At 39.1% G+C, this 26,418-nt stretch overlaps 2 protein-coding genes across 5 annotated transcripts in view; one reads left to right on the top strand and one right to left on the bottom strand.

Annotated features, from left to right (window-relative positions):
• LOC126321629 (cyclin-D1-binding protein 1 homolog) overlaps positions 1 to 4,877 on the top strand; it is an 84,173-nt gene extending 79,296 nt beyond the window's left edge. Inside the window, exon 6 of the mRNA XM_049994202.1 lies at positions 4,524 to 4,877. Coding sequence (XP_049850159.1) covers positions 4,524 to 4,577 — 54 coding nt within the window. The 3' untranslated portion in view covers positions 4,578 to 4,877. The remainder of the gene's footprint in view (positions 1 to 4,523) is intronic.
• Positions 613 to 26,418, bottom strand: part of LOC126321655 (lactoylglutathione lyase) — a 90,225-nt gene continuing 64,419 nt past the window's right edge. For all 4 annotated transcript variants that reach the window (XM_049994204.1, XM_049994203.1, XM_049994206.1 and 1 more), the window contains exons 5-6: positions 7,824 to 7,913; positions 613 to 817 (exon numbers count right to left, since the gene is read on the bottom strand). In XM_049994204.1, coding sequence (XP_049850161.1) covers positions 714 to 817; positions 7,824 to 7,913 — 194 coding nt within the window. In that variant the 3' untranslated portion in view covers positions 613 to 713. The remainder of the gene's footprint in view (positions 818 to 7,823; positions 7,914 to 26,418) is intronic.

Genomic DNA, 26,418 nt, shown 5'->3' with positions numbered 1-26,418 from the left:
AGAATATGCAACATACATGGTATTATACAGTGTGATCTGGCCAAAATACAATACCATTATGATGTAATGGAAATAAAAGAAGGGATGCATCAGATGGAAAGCTGGGGAATATTATCAGGCTCAATATCAAAAGGAGTTCATTGCTGGAGACAAGGTATTATTACATGATTAAAGTGTAAGGAGACGGTGGTCAAAGAAATGAACAAACCCATTGTGAGGAAATTTTCATGTCATAAGGACTTGTAACCCAAATGTAGCACTCAAATTAATGAATAACTTGTTCAGAACAGTACACGCAAACAGATTAAAGAAATTCATTTACATTTAGACATGAGGTTGCTGTAAAATCTAGTTCACTTGTTCTGAAATGTTAGAGAGAGAGACTGAATTCTATTTTGAAACTGAGAAGATAAGATTTACTTACAGGAATAAAAGTGAGAGACATTGTGATCAGTTTTCGGACAAAGGCTAACCCCAGGTAACTTTGCCTCTATTAGCTGTGCTCTGGCAGCAGTACCAAGCAGGTAGGACAAGGCAGAGTATGAATGAATTAGAAAGTAAGTAAGAATTACACAAGAGTAGTAGAGACAGAGATCCAGTAACTGAAGTGTCTAATAATGTAATATGCTTTATTTTCTCAAAAAAAATGTTACAATATACAGACTTTATATGCACAAAAATATAAATCATATGACACTGGCATGGCACAGAAATTACACTCCTGAGACTGCCACTAAACTTGCCATGTTGTTACAGTTCAGTATCTCAATCCAGTAGCCATCAGGATCCTTAATAAAAGCAATTCCTTTCATTTTTCCTGAAAAACAAAGGACATCATGGATCATAATAACTGTAAAGGCATAATATCTGAAATGTATAAAATGTACAGATAAAAAAAAGTAATAATTCTTATAAACACTTAAGTGAGTCCCAACTGGGTAGTGCTTCTTGGAGTCACACTTCCTGAGTATTAGGGATCACATGACAGACTAAACGCAAATTTGTTTCAAAAAATAATCTACTTTGCACTAAGTGAGAGCAAAAGAAAATTTAGCCACGTCTCCCCCTCCCCCAAATTACTTTGTTTAGTCACTAATAACAACTCCCTTGAAACTTTGTGACAGATTAAAACTGTGTAAAGGTCTGAGGTCTGTCCTAGAGGCAAGTGTTCTACCGACAGTGTCCAGGGAAAAAAACAAATGGAAGTCCTCTTTGAAATAGAAAAACATTTGGTATTGTGACACATTTATAATGTCCTTTTATGTGGGATATATACCGTCAATATATTTGAGTATGTTTATTCTTAATATCATTTACATACACTGTGCTTGACCTTTATGGGAATTATGAGCTTTGTAACAGGTGTCCTGATAATGTGCTATGCAGGAACAAAGAAAATTTTTAACAACAAACAAAAGCAGTGGAAGAAGCAATATTCGGATAATGGTTTCATGTCGCCTGTGTGACAAGCTTCTTTCTACGAAATGTAAGGGGAAAATAGATATTCAACTGTGAATTTGAATCATACCACACATGAAAAACATTCCCAGATCAGAAATGGCACAAAAAATATTGTAGTTAACTGATGAAAGCTTAATATCAGTCTGTTCCTTACAGATATATATGACCCGATTGGCAAACACGTAGCGTTTACTGAAGCCTGGCATGGTGGGGGTGTCGGGAAGTTTATGTGTGGTACTAACATGATTTTCTGAAATGACATGGCGTTGTAAGCTATACGAAGTGGTTTAAAGAATTTCTTCAGTTGAGCAAATATTTACATACTAGTTGAGTTTAACACATTCAGTGTAGAATTGTTGTTAGAAAGCATTAAGTTACATATGCACATGTTTACAGCAGACTGCAGTTTTCGTAAGGGCACTCAAATAAATAGACATACTTGTTATCCATGATTAATAGAGTTCTGTTTATAAGGGCATTTTCATAACGAGCATACTATTGGGGAGGGGGGGGGGGGGAGGTGGAGTATCAAAACTGGTTAAATGCACATGATTAACCTATGTCAGTTAATCATTAAACTCCCAAAAATTTACTTAACCTATTTAAATACTACTGGTATTTGGGATACAACAAACTGAGATGTTAATTATCTAGGCTTAAATACAGTGCAAAAGCAAAAACATGTAAGATGTTTCTAGTTATGCTTGCACTGACACGTCCTTTCCTTGCATCCACCACCTGCTGTACAAAAAATTACAGCTAAACACAACATAGTATTATCAATATATTCCCATTTCTTATGAGTGTTTTACCAGTAAATAAACAGCTGTTTGCACATACTTTGCAATATTGCTATTCTAAACTGCTAGCTTCAGTAACACCAATGATACTGTATATGATGTAATGTATGTCTGTGGTTCCTTATACCCTAAGCCACCATGGTGTACAAATCTCCAAAATATGGACTGCTTAATGTCAAAAGAGGTATTTGTTGAACTAAACATGCAATAAATTTAACTCAAATTTCATGGAAATAACAAAGAAGTACACTCTCATACTGACACATGGTGAAACAATGCTCTGGTGGGTGGTTTGCGGGTTTAAATCACCTCGGGGTGTGAAGATTTGGTGTATTTGACCTGTGGTCATCACATGGTTGCGCTGGCAGTGTATGTCAGAGTACTGTGCAGACATATTCAGATGTGCTAATAGTGACTGTGTGTTGAAAATGGCTCAAAGAATACATATTTAGGACATTATGAGGGGTAGAATACTAGGACTACTGGAGGCTGGTCAAATAAAGCAGGTCATAGAACAGGCTCTCTCTGTGCCACAAAGTGTGATCTCAAGATTATGGCAATGCTTCCAGCAGACAGGAAACGTGCCTGGGCGCTGCAATACAGGATGTCCACAGTTTACAACACCACAAGAAGATCCATATCTCACCATCAGTGCTTGCAGACAGCCACGGAGTACTGCAGTTAGCCTTGCTCAGGACCTTACCGCAGCCACTGGAACAGTTGTCTCAAGAGACACAGTCTACAGACTCTGTTTATTCGCCCAGAGACCTGCAAGGTGCATTCTGCTGACTCCTGGTCACAGGAGAGCCCATAACGCCTGACGTCAAAAACACGGTACATGGTCATTGGAACAGTGGTCCCAGATTATGTTTACAGTTAAGTCCAGGTATAGGTGGATGGAGTGGCCTGCCTGTTCTCCAGACCTAAATCCCATCGAACATGTCTGGGATGCTCTCGGTCGACATACTGCTACATGTCTTCTAACTCCTAGCACACTTCAGGAGCTCTGACAGGCACTGGTGCAAGAATGGGAGGCTATACCCCAGCAGCTGCTCGACTACCTGATCCAGAGTATGCCAACCCGTTGTGCGGCCTGTGTACATGTGCATGGTGATCATATCCCTTATTGATGTCGGGGTACATGCGCAGGATACATTGGTGTTTTGTTGCACACATGTTTCGGGAGGGTTTTCTCAAATTATCACCAATACTGTTGACTTGTGTGTTGTGTTGGTTTCTTATGTGCCTATGCTATTAGCGCCAGTTTTGTGTAGTGCCACCACATTCTGCAATTATCCTTAGTTTATGAGTATAGATGGTGCAGACCAAGAAGTCTCCAGACTAGAGCAATAATGAATTCCAAATCAAAAGTGAGTTTTTTTATTATTTACTCAAAGTAGGTCTGTTTTTTTTTTTTTTTTTTTTTTTTTTTTTTGCAAAGCACTGATCAGAATAAGTTTTCAGGTACTTTGTGTATGTTGCTCACAACATTCTGTATTTTCTCAGTTGAGCCAAATTTCAAAACTTCACACATATAATGGTTTTGGGAAGTCTGGAGGTCACAGACAAACTTTGTAGGTAAGGCGTGTAAGAGAAACTGGGTTCTCATCAACACATAGGATTATAACAGGTATTCTTAATGTGACAATACATGGAGCCATAGGATCAATTTGTAACTCTTAGTTCCCCACTGTCCCCAGTGTATGACTATTTGTGCAACTGGTTTTTTAATCAATCATTTCTCCTGTTAACTTTGTGACAGAGCTGACATAAATGTAGATGTGTCTGCTGTGCAACAGGGCAGTAAAGGAGAGAAAGCAAGGTATTTGTTCCATGCAAGAGCAATTACAGCACACTTCCACATGCAACGAAAACTTCCACCATTGCCTTCAAAGGACAAAATGTATTTTCACACAGACAGACTGTTGTAATTTGTGTGAGCATTTAATGTAGAAGTGCATATTTTAGCTCAAGAGTTACAAAAACTTGACACTGCTTTTGTTATATTCTTGCCTTCCTAAAAGAGCAATTTGTTAGTTTTTATGTAAAATGCTGGTAACTGTTACAACACCCTGAAAGTACATTGAAAAATAAGGCTCAAGAGTTACAAAAACTTGACACTGCTTTTGTTATATTCTTGCCTTCCTAAAAGAGCAATTTGTTAGTTTTTATGTAAAATGCTGGTAACTGTTACAACACCCTGAAAGTACATTGAAAAATAAGGCTCTTATCACAACAGTTATATTTTGTTTTTGTTTTCAGGTGACATTGAGACGCTACAGATGTTGCAAACAAAGTAACTATTCTTGTACGTAGTTTAGTAGCCAAGCTTTGCATTATTGTGCAGCACCAATAATTCAGTGACTGTGCCAACAGAACACAACTGTATTTTATTTCTGGTGAAGGCTAGCTCTGTAACAAGTCTATGAAAGCAAAAGCAACTTTTTTTATTATTATTATTTCCACTTCTTTATAATAATTACTGTAACTGAAAAATGCAAAAAAAACCTAAAATAAAAATACTTTTAAAATACTGACGTTTATGCAGTAATGTGGACCTCAGCACATTCATATTGTAAATAACAATACTTTTTCAATACAGTGCATTACTACACATAATTTTGTTCTGCTTTTAATACTTTTTAATGTTCAAATAGAATTGCTGAAGGCTGAAATGCAATCCCTGTCACCAAGTTTTAGAACATTTTATCACCTGACAAAATATTTATTTACAAAGTTGAAGACAAAATTCTTATTTCTGGGGTGACACTAACTATTCACAAACACGAAACAAATGATTCAAGACTATGCTGTCAAATGAATGAATGCAGTATGAGCAGATCCACCTAGCTGCAATCACTGGAGCTCTTGGGCAGCAGTGGGGAAAGTTAAGTGAGGCTAGTAAGTTAAATGGCTTTTAATTTTTCTAATTTGTAATGCTAGCTGGTATGACAGTGTGCCAAGGATGCTCTGGGGAATGCATGTTACCAGTTTTCGTTGCCTATATGCAGACGTCACAACCGTGACAGCAATACAGCTATGGCATTTCAGAAGGCTTAATAGTGAACTAAAGAAATGGTTCCTTTGATTCTTAATTTTGATATAACAGTCCTTCAAATCAAAAAGGCTGGATTTGTCCAATGTAAGATGTGAACTTTTGAATTAACAGACATTTAAGCATGCCAAAAAGCATGTAAAGATAAAACCATCAGCCCGGGGGTGGGGGTGGAGGAAGGAAGGAAGGAAGGAAGGAAGGTGGTGGCTCTGATTTCAATAAACATACATGTCCCCACAAATTTGCACAGTTTAAGTAGACATCAAATTAGAGACAGGAATATTTGGGAGAAAATTTGGAAGCTGAAAATCTTAAGAGGTACTAATACACAGAAAGCAAATGTTACACAATATCCAAGATAGGCCTAGTTTTACCTTCCCGGAGAAATTGTGTGAAAAACAGGCATTGATTCAAGACGAGCTCCTCGTTATTAGAAATGAATCTCTACTCAAATGAACTGGTAGATGCTCTATAAGGAATTATTTGATCTCTACCTTTACCTGCACCAACTTTTTTTGATGGAACAGTCAACAGCAATACTTTTTTTTTTTTTTAAAAAAAAAAAATATAGAGACACATCATAACTTCTACAATATTTCAGTGGCACAAGGTGACGCATGAAAAATCAGCCCCAAGTACTAGACTGCTCATCGTTGCCTACCAATCGTCATCTATTGCTTCGAAGTTGTCTGCATTAGCTTATTTGTTATTTCTTCACTGCCTAATTATTACATGTTTAAATATTCTGCTCATAGCGGTCAACAAATCCTGCGTAATAGGCAAGCAGTCTGCACTCGGGGTCTGTTTTTCGTGCGCCACCTTAAATTATTTCACTGCGAACAGCCACTTAACATTACAGTTGGCTAAATGAGGGATTTTGCAGAATCACAACAAAAATTATAAGTGTGTGAAAATTCTGTTGCAAAATAAAACTCTATATTCCAGGGCGGAGGCAAGTGCTCCCTCTTGGTGCCTTCCATCTTCAGTCAGCTATACTACTAATTTTCAATTTTTCATAAGAACCACATACCAAGCACAAATGAACGGTGAACAAGTAAAAATGAACTGTTCCCTAAAACGAGCAATCACCAGTGAACTAGTTCTCAAGGATGAACAAGTTTGCCCATCTCTACAACACACACATTTGCATTGGCATGCACATTTTTTTCTCTGAATTCAATTACACAGGTAATTTGGTTAATCAAATTAATGAATTATTCTGTACTGAACCAACGGATACCAATGTTTCCTTGCATTAAACCTCTCACCAAATAAAACTGATCAACCTCCGTATGTTTGTTGACACATCCTGTGTGTGTGGTGTGTGTGTTGTGTGTGTGTGTGTGTGTTTTGCGCACAAGAAACTCATACTTGTCTTTCTAGAACCTTGAACAATGAGAATTGAATTACTTATAGTGCACTTGCAACAACATTCACAAAGGAATCATGACAATCAAATAATTAAGAAAGTTGAAAAGCTAATTTTTCAGTAAATATTTCGAAGCTGCCATTGTTGTATAGAAAGATTAGGTTTTAAACACTCACTAACTAAATAAATTATTTTACAGATCCACAATTTTTAAAAATATTTAGAAGCCTAATACTTAATTAAAAATAAGAATAAAGAACCACACACGAATTTTGCAGTTTCACTTACAGTGATTTCTTTGTTTCACAAGTACAGTACAGACCCACCAAAAGAACTACCACAGAAACAACACCAGTCATTGGATGATGCAGCTTGGCAGACTAAGCCAGGAGAGGTCCTACATCAGCTCTCTTGTGGTACAACCTGGTATTATAGGTACGTGATGGGCAGCACGACAATTCCAGTTACTTTTGTATTGCTCCTCGTATAATTTATGTCAAAATACACATGTGATGATATCATCTCTCGAACATGTTCAGCTAGTTTCTGCTGCTATTTACATCACAAATTCGCTGTTGTCAGCAAAGTAATGACATTATTGCCACCTCTCAACGTGTATCTCGTGCCTACTGTAAATACTGTAGCATATCTGTGTTCTATTAATCAATATTCTGTTAATGCGAGATCACACTTTTCAGTGTTCAAGTATAAAGATATTTTAGCGTGAAACATTCATTACTGCGCTGATAAAAGAATGCAAAACAACGATAAGTGTGTCAATGCAATATTTTGCACAAGAGAAAAACATTCTAGTTTTGGGAGGGGGAAAAAAACTGGGATACTTTTACTGTAAGCAGATGTGGCAAATATTCTTCCTGTTAGTCTCCAGTTTTTCCTTTATTTTACTTTAAATTTCAAAACTGTTTTGCACTGCAGGGCATCATGGTACTCAAAACATTAAACAAGTGATTAACAGTTTGCTCTGTAAATGCAGCACAACCATCCGATAATGAAATCCTTCAAAACCAGTAATGGCAATAAACAACAAAATTTTTTGAAAATATGGCAAAAATTTCGTGGCTGGTAGTTGTTTATAAACATACAAAGAAACTTGGAGCAATAGTTTTATTATACGTACCATCATTTGGTTTCTTAACAAACTCAACTCCCAGCTTCTCAAATCTCTCACAAGCTTTGTCCACATCTGGTACCATCACACCAATATGACCTGCAGTAACATACAAAAAAGACACATTATTTGGAACTCCACGATACTTTTTTTTTAAATTTTAAAGATCCTCAAAATTACAATTTTTTATTATTATTCGCTTGCCTAAACATAATATTCTACATTTTTGGTATTTCCTGAAAAGCAATGCCCTTTTTTTAATGCATATGCTGTTCACACCATGAGCTTTATGTACAGGGTGGAGAAAAACTGTGCCATGAAATTTTAACCCCAGATATATGATGCCAGTGGGAACCAAAATTACTAATGTTGTGTAGGTTGACAAGGCACCATTTTTAAACTATGGAAACTTGGCACCAAGCATTCCGATTGGCCTTAGGATTGCCCTGTTGCCGTTGGTTGCTTGACGGGCAGCATTATGGTTTTCGGTTCACACAAACAAACGTTCCTCGCCCTGTCACTGCCCCAACGTGATACGCACACATGGCAAATAGATCTTGGTGTTCGTCTCCACCTCACGTCAGAGGTATTCACATGTAAGCTTCGCTTCGGAGCACACACACAGCATCTGCAGTTTTGGCATATAGTAAGCATGGTGGTGCAGTATTTGTTTGAAGAGCAACAAGATATGATTTTTGTTTATGGACTAGCTAATGGTAATGTGCATAAAGCTCGGCGGTTGTATGAGGAATGGTACCCAGCAAGACGCCACCTATACCTGCACACTTTTACAGCAATTCACTGGTGACTAGACAAAACAGGCTCGTTAGCAGGATATCAAGTGATGCTGGAAGACCTCGAACCCAATGGGGTGCTGCATTTGAAATGACTGTTCTTGAGCGGTTCCAGGAAGCACCTTCGACAAGTACTCGAGCAGTTGGACATGACATGGGGGTCACTCATCGGTTACTTTGGAAGGTTTTGAGGAATGATGACCAGCATGCATTTAGTTTCCACCCTGTCCAAGATCTAAATGCTGTGGTGTTTTATACTGAAACACAAGTGCAACTTTCCAAGCTAGACTTGGTGGTGACTTCTCAATGCTATAGAAAAATCCTTGTGATGCCTATTCTATCCAACTTCAGCCTCACATGTAACACATCCATCAACACAAAGGAAGAAAGTAGTATCCTGATGGAGATTTCAAGGTTATTTCAACCATTGTAGAAAACAATTTCCTCTGTCAACGCAATGCATGATCACATAAATAATGTCACATAGCAGATAGATTATATAATGGTAAGACAGAGATTTAGGAACCAGGTTTTAAATTGCAGGACATTTACAGGGGCAGATGTGGACTCTGACCACAATCTATTGGTTATGAACTGTAGATTAAAACTGAAGAAATTGCAAAAAGTCGGGAATTTAAGGAGATGGGACCCGGATAAACTGACTAAACCAAAGGTTGTACAGAGTTTCAGGGAGAGCGTAAGGGAACAATTGACAGGAATGGGGGAAAGAAATACAGTAGAAGAAGGATGAGTAGCTCTGAGGGATCAAGTAGTGAAGGCAGCGGAGGATCAAGTAGGTAAAAAGACGAGGGCTAGTAGGAATCCTTGGGTAACAGAAGAAATATTGAATTTAATTGATGAAAGGAGGAAATATAAAAACACAGTAAAAGAAGCAGGCAAAAACGAAGACAAACGTCTCAAAAATGAGATCGACAGGAAATGCAAAATGGCTAAGCAGGGATGGCTAGAGGACAAATGTAAGGATGTAGAGGCTTATCTCACTAGGGGTAAGATAGATACTGCTTACAGGAAAATTAAAGAGGCCTTTGGAGATAAGATAACCACTTGTATGAACATCAAGAGCTCAGATGGAAACCCAGTTCTAAGCAAAGAAGGGAAAGCAGAAAGGTGGAAGGAGTATATAGAGGGTCTATACAAGGGCGATGTACTTCAGGACAATATTATGGAAATGGAAGAGGATGTAGATGAAGTCGAAACAAGGTCCTGGGAGTAGACAACATTCCATTAAAACTACTGACAGCCTTGGGAAGACAGGCCTAACAAAACTCTACCATCTAGTGAGCAAGATATATGAGATAAGCGAAATACCCTCAGACTTCAAGAGGAATATAATAATTCCAATCCCAAAGAAAGCAGGTGTTGACAGATGTGAAAATTACCGAACTATCAGTTTAGTGAGCCACGGCTGCAAAATACTAACACGAATTCTTTACGGACGAATGGAAAAACTGGTAGAAACCGACCTCGGGGAAGACCAGTTTGGATTCCGTAGAAATGTTGGAACACGTGAGGCAATACAGACCCTACGGCTTATCTTAGAAGAAAGATTAAGGAAAGGCAAACCTGCGTTTCTAGCATTTGTAGACTTAGAGAAAACTTTCGACAATGTTGACTGGAATACTCTCTTTCAAATTCTAAAGGTGTCAGGGGTAAAATACAGGGAGCAAAAGGCTATTTACAATTTGTACAGAAACCAGATGGCAGTTATAAGAGTCGAGGGGCATGAAAGGGAAGCAGTGGTTGGGAAGGGAGTGAGACAGGGTTGTAGCCTATACCCGATGTTATTCCATCTGTATATTGAGAAAGCAGTGAAGGAAACAAAAGGAAATATTCGGGGTAGGTATTAAAATCCATGGAGTAGAAATAAAACCTTTGAGTTTCGCCGATGACATTGTAATTCTGTCAGAGACGGCAAAGGACTTGGAAGAGCAGTTGAACGGAATGAACAGTGTCTTGAAAGGAGGATATAAGATGAACATCAACAAAAGCAAAACGAGGATAATGGAATGTAGTCGAATTAAGTTGGGTGATGCTGAGGGAATTAGATTAGGAAATGAGACACTTAAAGTAGTATATGAGTTGCTATTTGGGGAGCAAAATAACTGATGATGGTCGAAGTAGAGAGGATATAAAACGTAGACTGGCAATGGCAAGGCAAGCGTTTCTGAAGAAGAGAAATTTGTTAACATTGAGTATAGATTTATGTATCAGGAAGTCGTTTATGAAAGTATTTGTATGGAGTGTAGCCTTGTATGGGAGTGAAACATGGACGATAAATAGTTTGGACAAGAAGAGAATAGAAGCTTTCGAAATGTGGTGCTACAGAATAATGTTGAAGATTAGGTGGGTAGATCACGTAACTAATGAGGTATTGAATAGGATTGGGGAGAAGAGAAGTTTGTGGCACAACTTGACTAGCAGAAGGGATAGGTTGGCAGGGCATGTCCTGAGGCATCAAGGGATCACAAATGTAGCATTGGAGGGTAAAAATTGTAAAGGGAGACCAAGAGCTGAATACACCAAGCAGATTCAGAAGGATGTAGGTTGCAGTAGGTACTGGGAGATGAAGGAGCTTGCACAGGATAGATTAGCATGGAGAGCTGCATCAAACCAGTCTCAGGACTGAAGACCACAACAACAACAACAGCACGTTTCAGAAGTGTTCACTCAACAATGTGTATAGGATAGCATGAAAGCTACACAGTGGAGACAAAAGAATATATAGTCTGTTGAACAACGTAAGTTGTATGGTCATCAGCAGTATATCCAAACAGTGAAACTCTAAGTTGTGGCAAGCAACTGCAATAAATACGTCCACCAAATCTTGTTGAAAACTTAACTGCACTGTTTACATGATTAGAAGTTACAACTATTGTTTGCAATGTAGCAACCAGTACTGATCTCTGAATGGCACACATCCTAACTGACAAAAATACCTACTCGAGATGAGTAGCGTGTGAAAAATGAGTGCCTCAGGGCAGAAAAATGAGGAACACTCTCAGCCCTCATCAAGTTCTTATGGTACTGCTTGGCTCAGCTATATTTTAAATGATGTGCACATGCTCTCTGCATCACTGCGAACTACAGCATCAAGTGTTGCTGGCAAAAACTATATCCCCAAGTCTCTGCACCCATCCAGTTAAGTACATCACACTGGCTACAAAGGAATTACATAAGACTTAATCTACAAATAAAATCATAAAACCAACACACCAAATTGTTCTGATGTGCTGACCTATGACAAGCTGCTCACAAAAAGGTTAAGATGCAGCACGAGAGATCTTTATATGGCTGCAATTCTAGTACAGATTAAGCAGTGACAGAACACTGGTGAAGAGGACAGAATGTTTCTTTCATAAGGGACATGTAACTTCCAAAGAAAACATCCGAAACCAGTAAAGCTTGGCATAAGTATTATTAACATGTCCATAGGGTTCACCCATCCAGTGCGGATAAATTCAAGAATACCTTCAGAATTTCAAAGAGAGCATTGCAGTCAACATTGTCAAAAGCTTTCTCCAATGTCTACAAATGCTATAAATGTAAGTTTACCTTTCCTTAACCTACCTTATGAGCTAAGTTACGGGTCACTGTTATCTCATGTGTTCCTAAGTTTCTCCGGAATTCAACTTGATCTTCCCCTAACCCGGCTTCTACCGGTTTTTCCAGTCTTACGTGAAGAATTTGTGCTATTAAACTGATAGTTCAGTAATATTTACACCTGTAAATATTGTAATTATTACATTCTTCTTGAAGTCTGGGAGTATTTTGCCTGTCTCATGCATATTGCACACCAGGTGGAACAGTTTTGTGATGGCTGGCTCTCACAAGGCTATCAGTAGTTCTGACAGAATGTCGTCTACTCCTGGGGTCTTGCTTCGAATTAAGTATGCTGCATCACATTCTTCTCATGATACTGTAACTCTCATTCAGTCTTATCTACATCTTCTTCCAGTTCTATAATATTAAGTTTCAAGTTCATCTCCCTTGTATAGACCTTCTATATACCTCATTCCGCCTTTCAGCCTTCCTTTCTTTGCCAGGATAGGCTTACCACTCAAGCTTCTAATATTCATACAGCTGCTTCTTTTTTCCCCAATGGTCTCTTTAATTTTTGTATCTTTTCCCTGGTTATATACACTTCTATATCCTTAAACTCGTCTTCTAACCATTGCGGCATAGCCATTTTGCATTTCCTGTCAATCTCATTTTTTAAATTTTTGTATTAGCTTTCACCTGTTTCATCTGCTGCATTCTTATGTTTTCTCCTTCCATCAATTAAATTCAGTATCTCCTATGTTATCCAAGGATTTCTACTAGGCCTCATCTTTTTACCTATTTGGTCCTCTTCTGTTTTCACTGTCTCATCTTCCAAAGCTATCCATTCATCTTCTAATGTATTCCTTTCCCCTGTTCTAGTCACTCATTGCCTCCCTATATAACGTAACTCTAAATTGCAAATTATATGGAAAATATTAAGATTGTGATGTTCAGATGAGTGCATCAATTTTCACACACACACACACACACACACACACACACACACACACACACACACACACACAATATTGTGTAGGAGGCTAGACTAAAAGTACCAATGCTAGCAGCTTAGAGGGAGCCAGCCGATCAGCTGATTTGCTGGCTAGGAATGCAGGGGGGGGGGGGGGGCAGGTATAAGGGCTGACATGAATGTAGCAACTGGGCGGAAGTGGAACACACTGAGGCAATGGGGGGATGTAAATTGGGAGGGGCTAACAGGATGGAGGAAGAGGAAACTGCTGCTGGGTGGAAGGTGCTGGGACAGTGGGTCAGATGAGACTGTGGCCTGGACAATTATGAGAGCAGAACATGTGTTGTGAGGGTAATTCTCATCTGTGTAATTCAGAGAATTTGGTGGCAGAGGGAAGTATCCAGATGACTTGGGCTGTGATGTACAAGCTGCCACTGAAATTGAGCATGTGGTGCTCAGGTGCACACCAGGTGGTCAGCTTTGTTCTTGACAACAGTTTGGCAGTGGCCATTCATCCTTGTTGACAGCTGGTATGTAATCATACCAACAAAAAAAGCTGTCCAGTGGTTGCAGCAGAGTTGGTGTATGACATGGCTGCTTTTACAATTGGGGCAACCTCTGATGGGATCTGATAAGCCTGTGACAGGACTGAAGAGGAACTGCTGGGTGGGCAGGTGGATTGGGCAGGCCTTGCACCTCAGTCTGCCACGGATCATATCCGTGAAGCAAGGAGTTGGGAGTGGGAGGGGCCTAGAAATGGACTAGGATGTTTTGTAGGTTGGGTGGTTGACAGAACACAACTTTAGGAGGGATGGAAAGGATCCTGAGCAGGGTATCCCACATTTCAGGGCAGGTGAGAGATAATCAAAGTTCTACTGAAGGATATAGTTCAGTTGTTTCAGTCAAGGGTAATACAGGATGATGAGGGGAGTGCTCCTTTGTAGCTGATTCTTAGAGGTGATGGGAGGTGTGTGAGGATTGCATGGAAAATTTTTTCTGTGAACTTGGTTTGGGGGGTGGGGGGTACTGCCTGTATTTGAAAGCCTTAGTGAGGCATTCAATGTATTGGGCAAAGCAGTTCTTCTCACTGCAGGTGTCCACTGGTGGTTAGGCTGTATGGGAGGAATTTTTTGGTGTAGAAGGGATGGTAGCTGTTGAAAAGAGGCACTGTTGCTGGTTATTAGGTTAAATGTGGACAGAGAAGTGGATGGAGCCATCAGAGAGGTGGAGGTTTTCAACATGCAGAAAGGTGGCGCACTGGGAAGAGAAGATGAAGCAGGTGAGAGAAAAGATGTTAAGCTTGTAAAGGAACATGGATAGGATGCCTTGCCTCTGAGTCCATACTATGAAGATATCATCAGTGAGCCTGAATCAGACTAGGGGTTGGGAGTTTTGGGAGGCTAGGAAGGATTCATCTAGATGGCCCAGAAAATAGGCTGGCATAAATGGGTGCCATGTGGGTGCCCATGGTTGTGCCACGGATTTGTCTGTAAAACTTTACTTCGAAGGAAAAGTAGTTTGGGGTCAGTGTGTCAACTATTAATGGCCTGCTAGAATTTCAAGTTATTGTTTGAAAATATTTTTAGTCCATTCAAATTTACAAAAAGGAACATTCTCTTACTGTAGCCATGCTTACTCTGTGTAACAGAGGTAGCTACTTGATCACACATCTTTGCACATGCAGACACTAAGACACCAAACAAAAATGTCTATACAGATAATCTGCTGATTTGTAGCACTGTGATGTTCGTTAATTAACTGCCGAGTGTTGAGAAATACATAATTCTTCCAGATCCTTTTTCATGTATTATAGATTGGCGATCAATCCCATCTGTACCTTCCACTGGAATGATGCTATGGTGACATTCCTATGCTCATTTACATTTCCTTGGTTATGTGATATTTATCTGATGAACATGTGCTGGCTCTGTGCAAGTACAGTTTTGCATGCACATCACATGTATTAAAATGAGCATCTACTGCTCTCGTTGTGCAACTATTTCTTGGAAGTTATGCTGAGGATATAATGTTCATAGACTACCTTAATTCTATCAGTAAATTACGTCTCTTACTGAGACTCACAAATTTAGTCAAAATGGTTGGCGATCAGTTACAGAAAGTGGTGCTTATGCATGTTAAATGTGTGTATTGCAGGATATCATTATAAATTCTGTGTAACAGTAACATGGAATCGGTCTCCATAGCCAAGGTCAGTAACACACAATTGCACAGGTGGTACCTGACGTGCTGGTAAGCCGAGTTGAATCCTGGTTATGGATCAAATTTTGACTGCCAGTATATTGCTAGCATGGGGAGGAGAGGTTGTGCAGTAAAGTTTCTGATCGCTAGCCTTTTCACTGATGTTGTTGATTAAATTTGAGACCTCTTCACAGTCTCATGAAGTGAGGGCACGTAACACTGTCGATGGTCATCCGCCCATCGAATGAGGACAGGAAGCTCGGTGGCATTCCTGGTGCTTTTTGAGAGGAGGAGGCTATGAGGCAGCACTGATTTCACCCTCTTCTTTCCTTCCATCTGTAACAACACAAACTCAACACTACACTGTACATGCACTCAACACAGTCATCCACACGGCACAGATACACATTTGACACTTCATAACAGGTTGGACAAACATAGCGGCTAACTACCTTGCCACGAATGGCAGTGCAGGATTCCTGCATCTGCTCCACCTATGCTCATTTCCTATTATTATTAGTACTTACTAACACAGAGCATTTGAATGCAGTGTGTCTGCCCAAAGAAGAAACCTTTGGCCGAAGAAAATTCTGAAATGAGTTTTTTTATTGTTGTTGCTAATAGTGGGTTTTCTGCATGGTAGCTGCCAACTGTACTAGTGCTCTAAGGTATGGAAACACGTGTCAATGCACTGAGGTGACGAGCCATTTGCTAATGCACAGAAGTCAAAGTCCATAGCTTCGCAGTGCTGAGATAGTCAACATTCTACCAACGACTAAAAATTTGAGACAAGTTTGCATCCATAGAGAAATCAATCACAATTGAGTGAGATGATATCATATTTGATAATTCAGACGATGAGAAGATAATTTAATTTAAGAAATATCATGGTGTTCATCTCTAAAAATTTTGTTAATTTTTGATCTGTCTGGCTTTTTCATCACTGTCTGTCACTGCTCATAAACACTGCCTTCTTTATCTGTTAACTGATCGTATTAGTATATTTTGATAACATGAAATGTCCATGTACATTCCAGCAACTCTGCTAGGGCACTCAAGAAAATGCAAATATACAATTCACAATTCAGAGAAGTCATAAAGCAACAAATGAGGGAGGACAGTGGAAAAAAAAATGATAACTGTAGATAATGCAGATGACTAAATGCACAAGTGCATCAGGAACTATACAACAATACAATGTCTATAAAGTGTCATATTGGTCTGAATGTAAGTCGCACTCTTAATTTTGAGTGGAAGAGAAACTCAGAGAAAAAATTTACCTCACATTACCCATTTACCAAAACCGGTTTGCAATATAGTCACTCTCACCCCAAAGTGTGCTACCCTCACTATCAACCAAGTCACTGAACAGACAGTTCTACTTGATCCATTTGATTATAGAACATTGTGGTACTGTGCCCTGTGAAGTGCGATTATCTGAAACATAATGCTTACCAATGTCTTCTAGATCTTACCAAATGGAGTGTGTGCATGATCCCCTTTTAAAAACTAATGGGTTGATTATGACATCAAGCACCTGTTGGTTTGAAGTCATAACTTAAGGTACAGCAACCAAGTCTACCCTGAATGCATCAATATTATTCCTCACATCAAGTGGTGTGTGACTTAAGGGCTTCTACCACTAGCACAGGTCTCTTACTGATCACTGATCAGCGCAGCAGGTTGGCAATTCCAGATAGCTAGCCAATCTATCCCATTATTAATTCTGGTGTCACTCAACCTTTTTCTTAGTAACAAATCACTAGTCCTGTATGGAAATTTATCTTGGGTGAAGTTTTACATGCCAGTGCAACACAGAGAGGAGGGAGCATCTTTCTTCTCTCCGCAGTAATTGACATATTTCTAGATGTTGTTAATTAGCTAATTTTTGTAGCTTTATAGTCCACAGCTGTTTTGCTCAACACTTCTCAATCAAAAAATGTACATTTCCGTAATGTTATCGATCTGATGTAGAGGGTAAGATGTGGACTGCAAACTCCTAAAAGTACAAGATATTCCCAGCTATTGCCTACTTATATGTTTTCATTCGTGATACAGCAGTTCACCTTGTTCTCCAGTGTGATACAACACTGCACATTAGATTTTTCCCATATTATCTATCAGATGAATGTTCTGCTTAACGAATTCTATCAAATTTGACATTTGCATCATAATTATGCTGAACTCCAAAGCTTGTTGATAAATTTCTGATGTTTTTCTTAATGTTATCACTAACTGGTGAAGACACAAGTTTTACCCTTTAGTTTCATAAAAACTGTGCCTGTCCTGCATTGTAAAATTATGGAACTGCAAGTATGATAGTAGTTGCTATCTAAATGAAATGTCAACAATTGAAGAGCATTACATTGTTACCTCGTATACTGTGATTATTTTCCAAATACTAGGGCTATTTTTCAATTACCAATTTTCCAAATAATAGGGCTATTTCTCAATTATGAACTAAGAATGAGCACTATAGCTGGTGTTTCAACGATGCAAGGTGATACTGGCGTAGCCACATCCTAATTTTATAGCCCAGTAATGGCTTGTATTTGAGCTTCTATGGCAAGTTCAAATCATAGTCAATCCACATTTTGATAAAAGTGGGTCCCTCAAATAGAAAGGGGACAGAAAGAAAGAGTCACAGTGCCCAACTGCATGCAAGATGAGTACCACTTTGACAGAAGAAAACTGTGTGTTAATGACAGCCATGTTATAAATAAGCAAGCAATAGTGCGAGCAATATAAGTAAAACAGGATATAAAATATATACATCATCAAAACAGGTTAAGATATTCTAATAAATCCTAGGGAGAATGTTAAAAAGCAAACCTTCCTGGATAGCCCAGTGTGTTAACACATTTCATCCAAGACTCAGGAAATTAAGCCTGCCCCAGATCAAATCAGCCTTGGAAATTTATAATGAGGGATGCTGAGCCAGCCAGCCTGGATATGGTTTTTAAGCAGTTTCCCACACCCAACTGGATTGGCACCCAAGCCCTATGCAAACCACCATGAAGAGCATGCAGAGGGTATGTCTCATTGCACCAGTTACTAGGGTTTCTTCCCATTCCATTCATGTAGAGAGTGGGCAAAGAATGACTGACTGAACGCCTCTGTGTGTGCTGCAATTATTATAATCTTGTCCTCATGATCCCTATGTGAGTGGTATGTGGGGCATTGTAGTATATTTCAAGTCGTCATTTAAAGCCAGTTCTTGAAACTTTGTTAGTATACCTACGCCTATTGTAAAGAAAACGCCAGTTCAGTTTCTTCAGCATCTCTGAGACAGTTCATGCTGTGCTTCTCTGTATACGTTCAATATCTGGTGTAAGTCCCACAAATCTGAGCGATGTTCCAGAATGGGTCACACAAGTGATTTGTAAACAATATTCTTCATAGACTGATTGTTGCAGTGTCTGTGTGTTTATGGGTTGCATTTTTTCATGACTTATCAAGCCAATGGCAGCACGGCATCTCTTGCCCCAATTGTCACAAGTGTATCAGGCTGCTGAGGCAGGAGCAGTGGTAGCATTGTGAAACTTTTTCTGTCTTAATCTGTCTAACAAGCCTCCATCATGCTTCGACATTCCAGATGATGTATCATCATGCCACTCTGGTCTCATGCTAGCCCGTGCCTCCCATCTGTTTGTGTCGATTCCAAAGCTCTCCATATCTCATTTACAGGAGTCCTTGAACCTCAATACAGGAAGTCCTACAGGTATTTGGCTATAGAGATCTCTCCAAGCATCACCTCACGTGGTAATCTGTTAGGATCCATACGGTGGACATGTCCCAGCCCGGAGTCGTCTCTGCTTCGAGATAGCTGAAATACTGTTGCAGTTAGTTCTAGATAGCACTGCTTTGTTGGTAACTCGGTCCTTCCACATTACTCCGAGGATGGATCTCAGGCACCGCATGTGGAAAGCGTTAAGGCGACGTTCTTGTTTGGCATAGGTAGTCCATGTTTCCGATGCATAAAAAAGGATGTTGAGGACGCAAGTTTGATATACAAGAATTTTGGTGGTCAAAGAGAGTTTGTTGTTTTTCCAAACACGTGTAGAGAGTTTGCCAAAAAATGCGAGCATCAACTTCGTTGTCAACAGACATGTTTGGTTCTATAGTAGATCCAAGATAGCAGAAGTTATCTACGGCTTGCAGAGTAGTGCCATCTAGTGTGATATTTGGCTTTGTATTAGCACCCTGAACCATAATTATGGTCTTACTGCTGTTTACACTCATTGAGAATAGGTGGCATGCGTGATTAAATCTTGATACTAGCTCTCACAGCTCTTCTGCGGACCTCACGACAATTGCATCATCAGCATACAGGAGTTCACAAACTACTATCTCGTAGCGCTTTGTCTTACTCTTCAGAAGACTGACATTGAAAAGCCTTCCATCTTTCCTAGTATGCAGATGTACTCCAACATTGCAATTCTCTAAAGCCACTTGGAGCAGACACGAGAGGAAAATTAAAAAAGTGTAGGTGCCAACACACAGCCTTGTCTTATGCCACAGTTCATACTAAATTGTTTAGATGTCTCAAGTATTATACCAATAATCCAAAGTGTGCCACAAGCTTTACCCACGACTTAGACTATGTGATCATTCCATTTCATATCCCTACAAAGTATTACACCCCAGTATTTGCACGAGTTGGCCGATTCCAATTTTGACTCATTGGTGCTACATTCATATAGGATACAATGTTTTTTTGTTTTATTACAAGATCTGACTGAACATTTATGCAGCTTCGTTACAGATAACCTCACATCACCTGCAAAAAGTCTGTGGTTACTATTAATATTGTCTGCGAGGTCATTAATATATAACATGAACAGCAAGGGCCCCAACATACTTTCCTGGGGCATACTTAAAGTTACTTCTAAATCTGACAGTGACTCTCCAGCCAAGATGTTGTGTCTTCCCTACCAAAATGTCCTCAATCCAGTCACAAATTTTACTTGATAACTCACACAATCGTATCTTCGACAATAAGCACAGGCGTGATACTGAATAGAATGCTCTTCTGAAACCAAAAAATACTGCATCTACTTTGCTGCCTTGGATCCAAAGCTTTCACGCGAGACACATGCGAATTGGGTGTGTTTCACATGATCATTGTTTTGGGAATCCATGCTGGTTGGCACTAGGGAGGTCATTCTGTGCAAGATACCTCATTATGTTTGAGCTCAAAATGTGTTCTAAGATTCTACAACAAATCAGTGTCAAGGACATAGGGCAGTAATTCTGTGGGTCACTTCTACTACCTTTCTTGTAGACAGGTGTGACCTGTGCTATATTATAGGTACGGTTGTTTGTTCAAGGTATTTACCGTAGCTTATAGTTAGAAGAAGAGATAGCTCAGCAGCAAATCCACTGTAGAATCTGATAGGGATTCCAAGGGATCCTGGAGCTTTGTTCAATTTTAATGACTTCAGCTCTTTCTAAGCACCACTGACGCTGATACCTGTTTCACTCATTTCAGTTAACTCCTCTGCATGAATTAGCATTGTTTTCCTTTGACAATATGAGTTGTTTGCTGTCCTCCTATCACCAAAAGCATACACGTATGGTTGCTGAACTTGCCGAGTTCTACCAATGTTGCAAACAGCTGCAGCAGTCATACCAAGTTTGGTGGTGAGCTTCAAGGAGTCAATCGTAAATGTCACTGTGTTACGGCTTAGTCTTAGGAGTCACTGCTGCGTGCAAACACGACATCAGCAGCAGGAACAGCGAACTCTCTTCCTTCACGTCCCTCTTGTTTCATACAGCAAGAAAGGGCAGCCTGCTCCAAATGGTGGGCTACTTACTGTAAACTGCGAAGAAACCTTGGGTAACAGAAGAAATACTTCAAATGGTCAATGAAAGAACAAAAGTGTTCAGAGAAAGACAGAATAGGCCTATAGCAACATAAATCATTTAGGAATGAAACAAATAGGAAGTGCATACAAGCCAAGGAGAAATGGCTGCAGGGGGAAAAAATTCAGAAAAGGACTGACTCAGCATAAAGGAAAGTTGAAACAATCTTTGGTGAAATTAAAGCAAGGGTGGCAACATTAAGAGTGCAATGGGAATTCCACCATTAAATGCAGAGGCGAGAGCAGATAAGTGGAAAGAGAACATTAAAGGCCCCAAAAAGAGGGGAAGAAATTTTCTGACATGACAGAAAAAGAAATTGGAGTTGACGTGGAAGAGGTAGGGGACCCAGTATTAGAGTCAGAATTTGAAAAGAGCTTTGGAAAGGCAGATGGGACAGAACTTTTTAAATCACTGGGTAAAGTGACAACAAAATGACTATTCAAAGCTGGTGTGTAGAATCTATGACATTGGTGACATATCACCAGACATTTGGAAAAACACATCCTCACAGTTCCGAAGACAGCATGAGCAGTAAGTGTGAGAACTACTGTACAAACAGCTTAACAGTACACACTTCAAAGCTGCTGACAAGAATGATACAGAGAAGAATGGAAAAGAAAATAGAGGTGCTGTTAGGTGACAATCAATTTGGCTTTAGCAAAATTAAATGCACCAAAAAACAGTCATGGCATTACATTTGGTAATGGACAAAAGAAAAAGCAGGAGACATTCACAGGATTTGTTGACCAAGAAAAAGTGTAAGCTACAGAGAAAGATGGGTAATATACAAAATGTACGAGAACATAGAGGGAAAATAAGAATGGAAGATCAATAACAGAGAGCTCAGATAAAAAAAAGTGTCAGACATGGGATGCAGTCTTTTGCCCTTACTGTTAAATCTATGCATCGAAGAACCAATGACGGAAAAAAAAAAAAAAAAAGAAAGACAACAGGAGAAATGTGAAAAAACTGGTGATCAGTAAGTAGGCAAAGTTTAAATATTTTACAAAATAACACATAACGGATGAAGCAAGGAGGATATAAAAAAGCAAACTAACAGCAGCAAAAGGAGCTTTCCTGGCTAAGAGAAACCTACTGGGATCAAACATTGGATTTAATTTAAAGAAGAAATTTCTGAGAATGTATATTTGGAGCACAGCATACTGAGCCATGAGCCATGGATTGTGGGTAAACTGGATCAGAAGAGAATTTAAGCACTAAGTTGTGGTACTAGAGAAGAATGTTGAAAACTAGGTGGGCTGATAACTTAAGGAATGAGGATGTTCTCTAGATAACTGGCAAAGGAAGGAACATATGGAAAACAGGGACAAGATGATAAGACATGTGTTAAGACACCAAGAAATAACTTCCATGATACTGAGCTGCTGAGGGTACAGATGGTTCAGGAAGTCAGAGATTGGAATATCATGGTTTGTAAGTGCTACTCCCAGATGAAGATCCTGGCACAGTACAGGAATTTGTGGTGGGCCACCTCAAACCAGCTAGATTTCGGGGGGGGGGGGGGGGGGGGGGCAGAGTAAGATTGCTTAATAACTCATTAACAGTACATCTCAAATCAGCTAGACATGAAAAAAATAAATCAGGGTACCAAATGGGCATCTACCAAGGTCTCACATGAAATAATACAACAATATGCACCCAATTTAACTCAAATTATTGTGTGTCACATATTTCTAGAGATCAGAAAACGTAACATCTATTTTTGGCAAAATTCACATCATTTTTTGGCCATAATTTGCATTTTATGTTTGTTAATAATTAGACACAAATTTAAAAGGTTGCCAGTTCTTTGAATCTGACTGTTAAAAGAGGAGTTCATTCGAAACTTTGTGACTGGAATGTTTGCTTTGCAAAACCTTCAACATTTTTTCCTTCCGAAATGGCCTTTGTTTTCTTCATTTGGCTGTTTTTAGGCTTTCAAAAATGACTGTCCTGTTGAAAAGCAGCATCATTTTCCCACACATGAACTGAATGCACCTTCGATTGTAGGTCTTTCTGGACATTACTTGTCCTTTCTCACCCAATTCAATGCTTACAAAATCTGCAGACTATTAATTTTGAACTTTAGTGGGCATTCATAGCTGTGTGGCCCATGCTTGACAATACTACAGATAGAACTGAGAGGGTGATTAACACAGAAGTAGAACTGAACGTATGGAACTCTATTTTAACTTTAGGGGAAGTATTTCAGCTCAGTTGAAAAATGTTACAGATTTTGTTTTCCAATCGCTATATTGCAAAGTGTGGGCATTATAGGCTATGGCGGCAGATGGCCATAAGTTCAAACAAACCAGAATTTTGTCCGCCAGATGGGAGTGGAGCCATGGGGTGCAGGAAAACAAGCCCCGTCTCCACTTTACAAGGCAGCAGCCCCTCATCAGAACTGACACATTGTCACGTGAATCACCAATCTCTTCTGGTGTTGTAAGGATCATGTTCGACATTGGTGACGGACCAAGATTAGTCGTCACACTTATTTCAAAACAAGAAAACAACAAGCAATGGTGAACACAAAACATTTGGTGACTGCTACAGTTCAACTGATTGCCGAGGATAGCAGACTATTGTTAATAACACAGTTTAGGCTTGACCTCTAGTGGTATTTGATGCAACTGCAGTTCAAAACCCCCGCCACTTAATTTGTCACATAAAAATTGTCCACATTATACCATCTTTTGAGCTTTAGCTAACAAACACATGTATGCATTTCTTATAAAAAACACTTAAGTCTCATGCTGAATACTACATTGCCTTAAGGGGCGCGTATTTCAAATAGATGATTCAACTACCCACGACTGGCATGGCACCAGATCATTGAATGCACTGATACATCATTGCATTTGTACACCTTTTATTTTGCAAACAGATTTTTACACACATTATCTTTCCAAACTGGGCTTCACCAGATGATGTACAATACCAGTAACCGAAAATTTGTTACATTTTCAATATGTATATGCATAAAGCCATTCCAAACTATATCTGATAAAATAGTTCATCTGGATACAATTTGCTATGGAATAGCATCTATTAAGTAATTTTGCAATTTGAGGCAGAATTCGTATCTATTTCACATTTATCACAATATGAATTTTTCTGATTCCTACATATTTCAGGCAGGAGCATGGGTGGAGCAGATGAAAATGTTTCATTTGTAAGTTTTTATGCACATAATGTATTCACCTACAAAGGGGCCTTACAGTCTGGCCCCATTCACATTTACAGAATTTGAAGGTTAGTACCAGGCCATCAATTTCCTTAAAGCAATGGGAAGAAAAAGGAAAACTCACTTCTTAACAATAAAAATTTAAAGCACTGTTAAATACAATACATTTCAAATTTTTTAACAGTCACCCATAGCTCAGTGTTTTAATCAGGCAGTCACTTGTTTGATTCTTGCCAGCAGTATCATCATCTTCCGGTACTAACAACTTAACTCCAAACTGTCAGTTTTACAGGAAATGCAAAAGAAGTTTCAATGAATAGTATAAATCCAATTTTATTGAAACTTCACATACAAACAGTTACCAACAAAGGTATTTAAACAACCTATACTAATGTGCTCTATCTATTTTCAAAAATAGACAATGTGAACTTATGATGTTTATCTCTGGGAAAATCTATAGCATATTCCTACTGTAAGTTGTACTACAACAGCTTCATTAAAATAAGAAAAGGCAAAATAATGTATTACACTGTTCTTGTGCACTTTTCACACGAGATCGTCATTCATCAGTGCTCATACATCAGCACCACTTTGTTGCCTTGTGTACCAGATTGTGTTGAAACAGGGCTTTGATAAAACTGATGATAAGTAGTAACGATGAAGTTGCTGTTGCACAAGGAAAAAGAGATCCTTCAACTTTTGTTTGTTGATCAGCAGGAACCAGCGGTATGCCCATTCGCTGATGTCACAGGATGATAGCTGCCTCCTCCTGTATCACTTTTGGACAAACATAAACTTTCCTTCTTCTTGATAAGTATAATAGTAGTACACTTCACCTGATCATCCTTCTAAGACAGACATTAACTTTAATTTGCATCACATCACCCTATTTTTTTGTGTTACACATCCACTGTTGGTTCTACACCTCTATCTTGAAGTTGTACATTAAGTCCTGACTCATTTCATTAAGTACATATGACTTGCCGGTGACCTCTGTCATTCTAAATGGGGTGATCCACTAATCTGGCATGTATACAGATTGGTCCATCAGAGTATGCACTGACTCACCTTCAATCTGGTAGCACCTCCTTTCTAGAAAGTGATATGAGATTAATATTTTGGGCTTAACAGATACAATGACAAGCACAGAAAATAAGAATCTGCTCCTATTTTTCCCTCTGCAGCTATCCAAGTAGAATTTGAAAGTTCTGCCACCTTTACCGGCTAGCCTGCATTTGTAAGGAATAGTAAAGACTGCAAGCTATTTCATTTGGACAACAATGGAAAATGGCCTCATACCTAACATCGCACTGTCCTACCTAGTTACCCATGTCATAATCTGTGAAATTGAATGTCGAATATTTCAGTTTGCAATAATGTAACACTGAAGAGTACCCAACACTTTCTGCAGATCAAAACAAGCACTCGTAATGGGCTTGTCTGAGACTGAAGTGATTTTGTCTTTTTCCTTCAGGCTCCTGGCCACATCTGTATTTGCAATGTCAGAGGAATATTTGGCCAACATTACTTTCTCCTCTCCAGAAAAAACAGCAAAAAGTTTGCATAGCTCACACTTACCTTTTTCGGTGATAGAATGACAAACTATATTCTTCAAACAATGGAAAATCCAGGACGGAATGTAACAATATTATGAAAAGGAAAGTTGCCTTTCACCATATAATGGACAAGCTGAGTCGCAGATAGGCCCAACAAAAAGACACTTACAATTAAGTCTTTTGACCATTACGGCCTTCGTCAACAATAGATGACAGACAGACTTTCTGTGTACAAGTTGCATTTGTGTGAGTGTGTGTGTACCCGTCTTTTTTTTTTGTGTGTTGTGAGTCAATGAGCATTTCGCTCTCATTTAAATGTATGGCCAAAAGAGTTATCCTTCAGCAATTGTGAAACGAACCCTGTCGTCCAGGACCATGTACCACAAAGAGCGCAGATTTGCCACGAAGTGGAGAAATTCACGGGTGTCTATTATGCTTAATGAAGCATAAGTGTTGTACTGTGTGAGTGAGA

The sequence above is a fragment of the Schistocerca gregaria genome, chromosome 2 (genome assembly GCF_023897955.1).
Source record: "Schistocerca gregaria isolate iqSchGreg1 chromosome 2, iqSchGreg1.2, whole genome shotgun sequence".
Classification (NCBI taxonomy): domain Eukaryota; kingdom Metazoa; phylum Arthropoda; class Insecta; order Orthoptera; family Acrididae; genus Schistocerca; species Schistocerca gregaria.
Note: the sequence above shows the minus strand (reverse complement) of the source record. Positions and strands in the feature narration are given on the sequence as shown.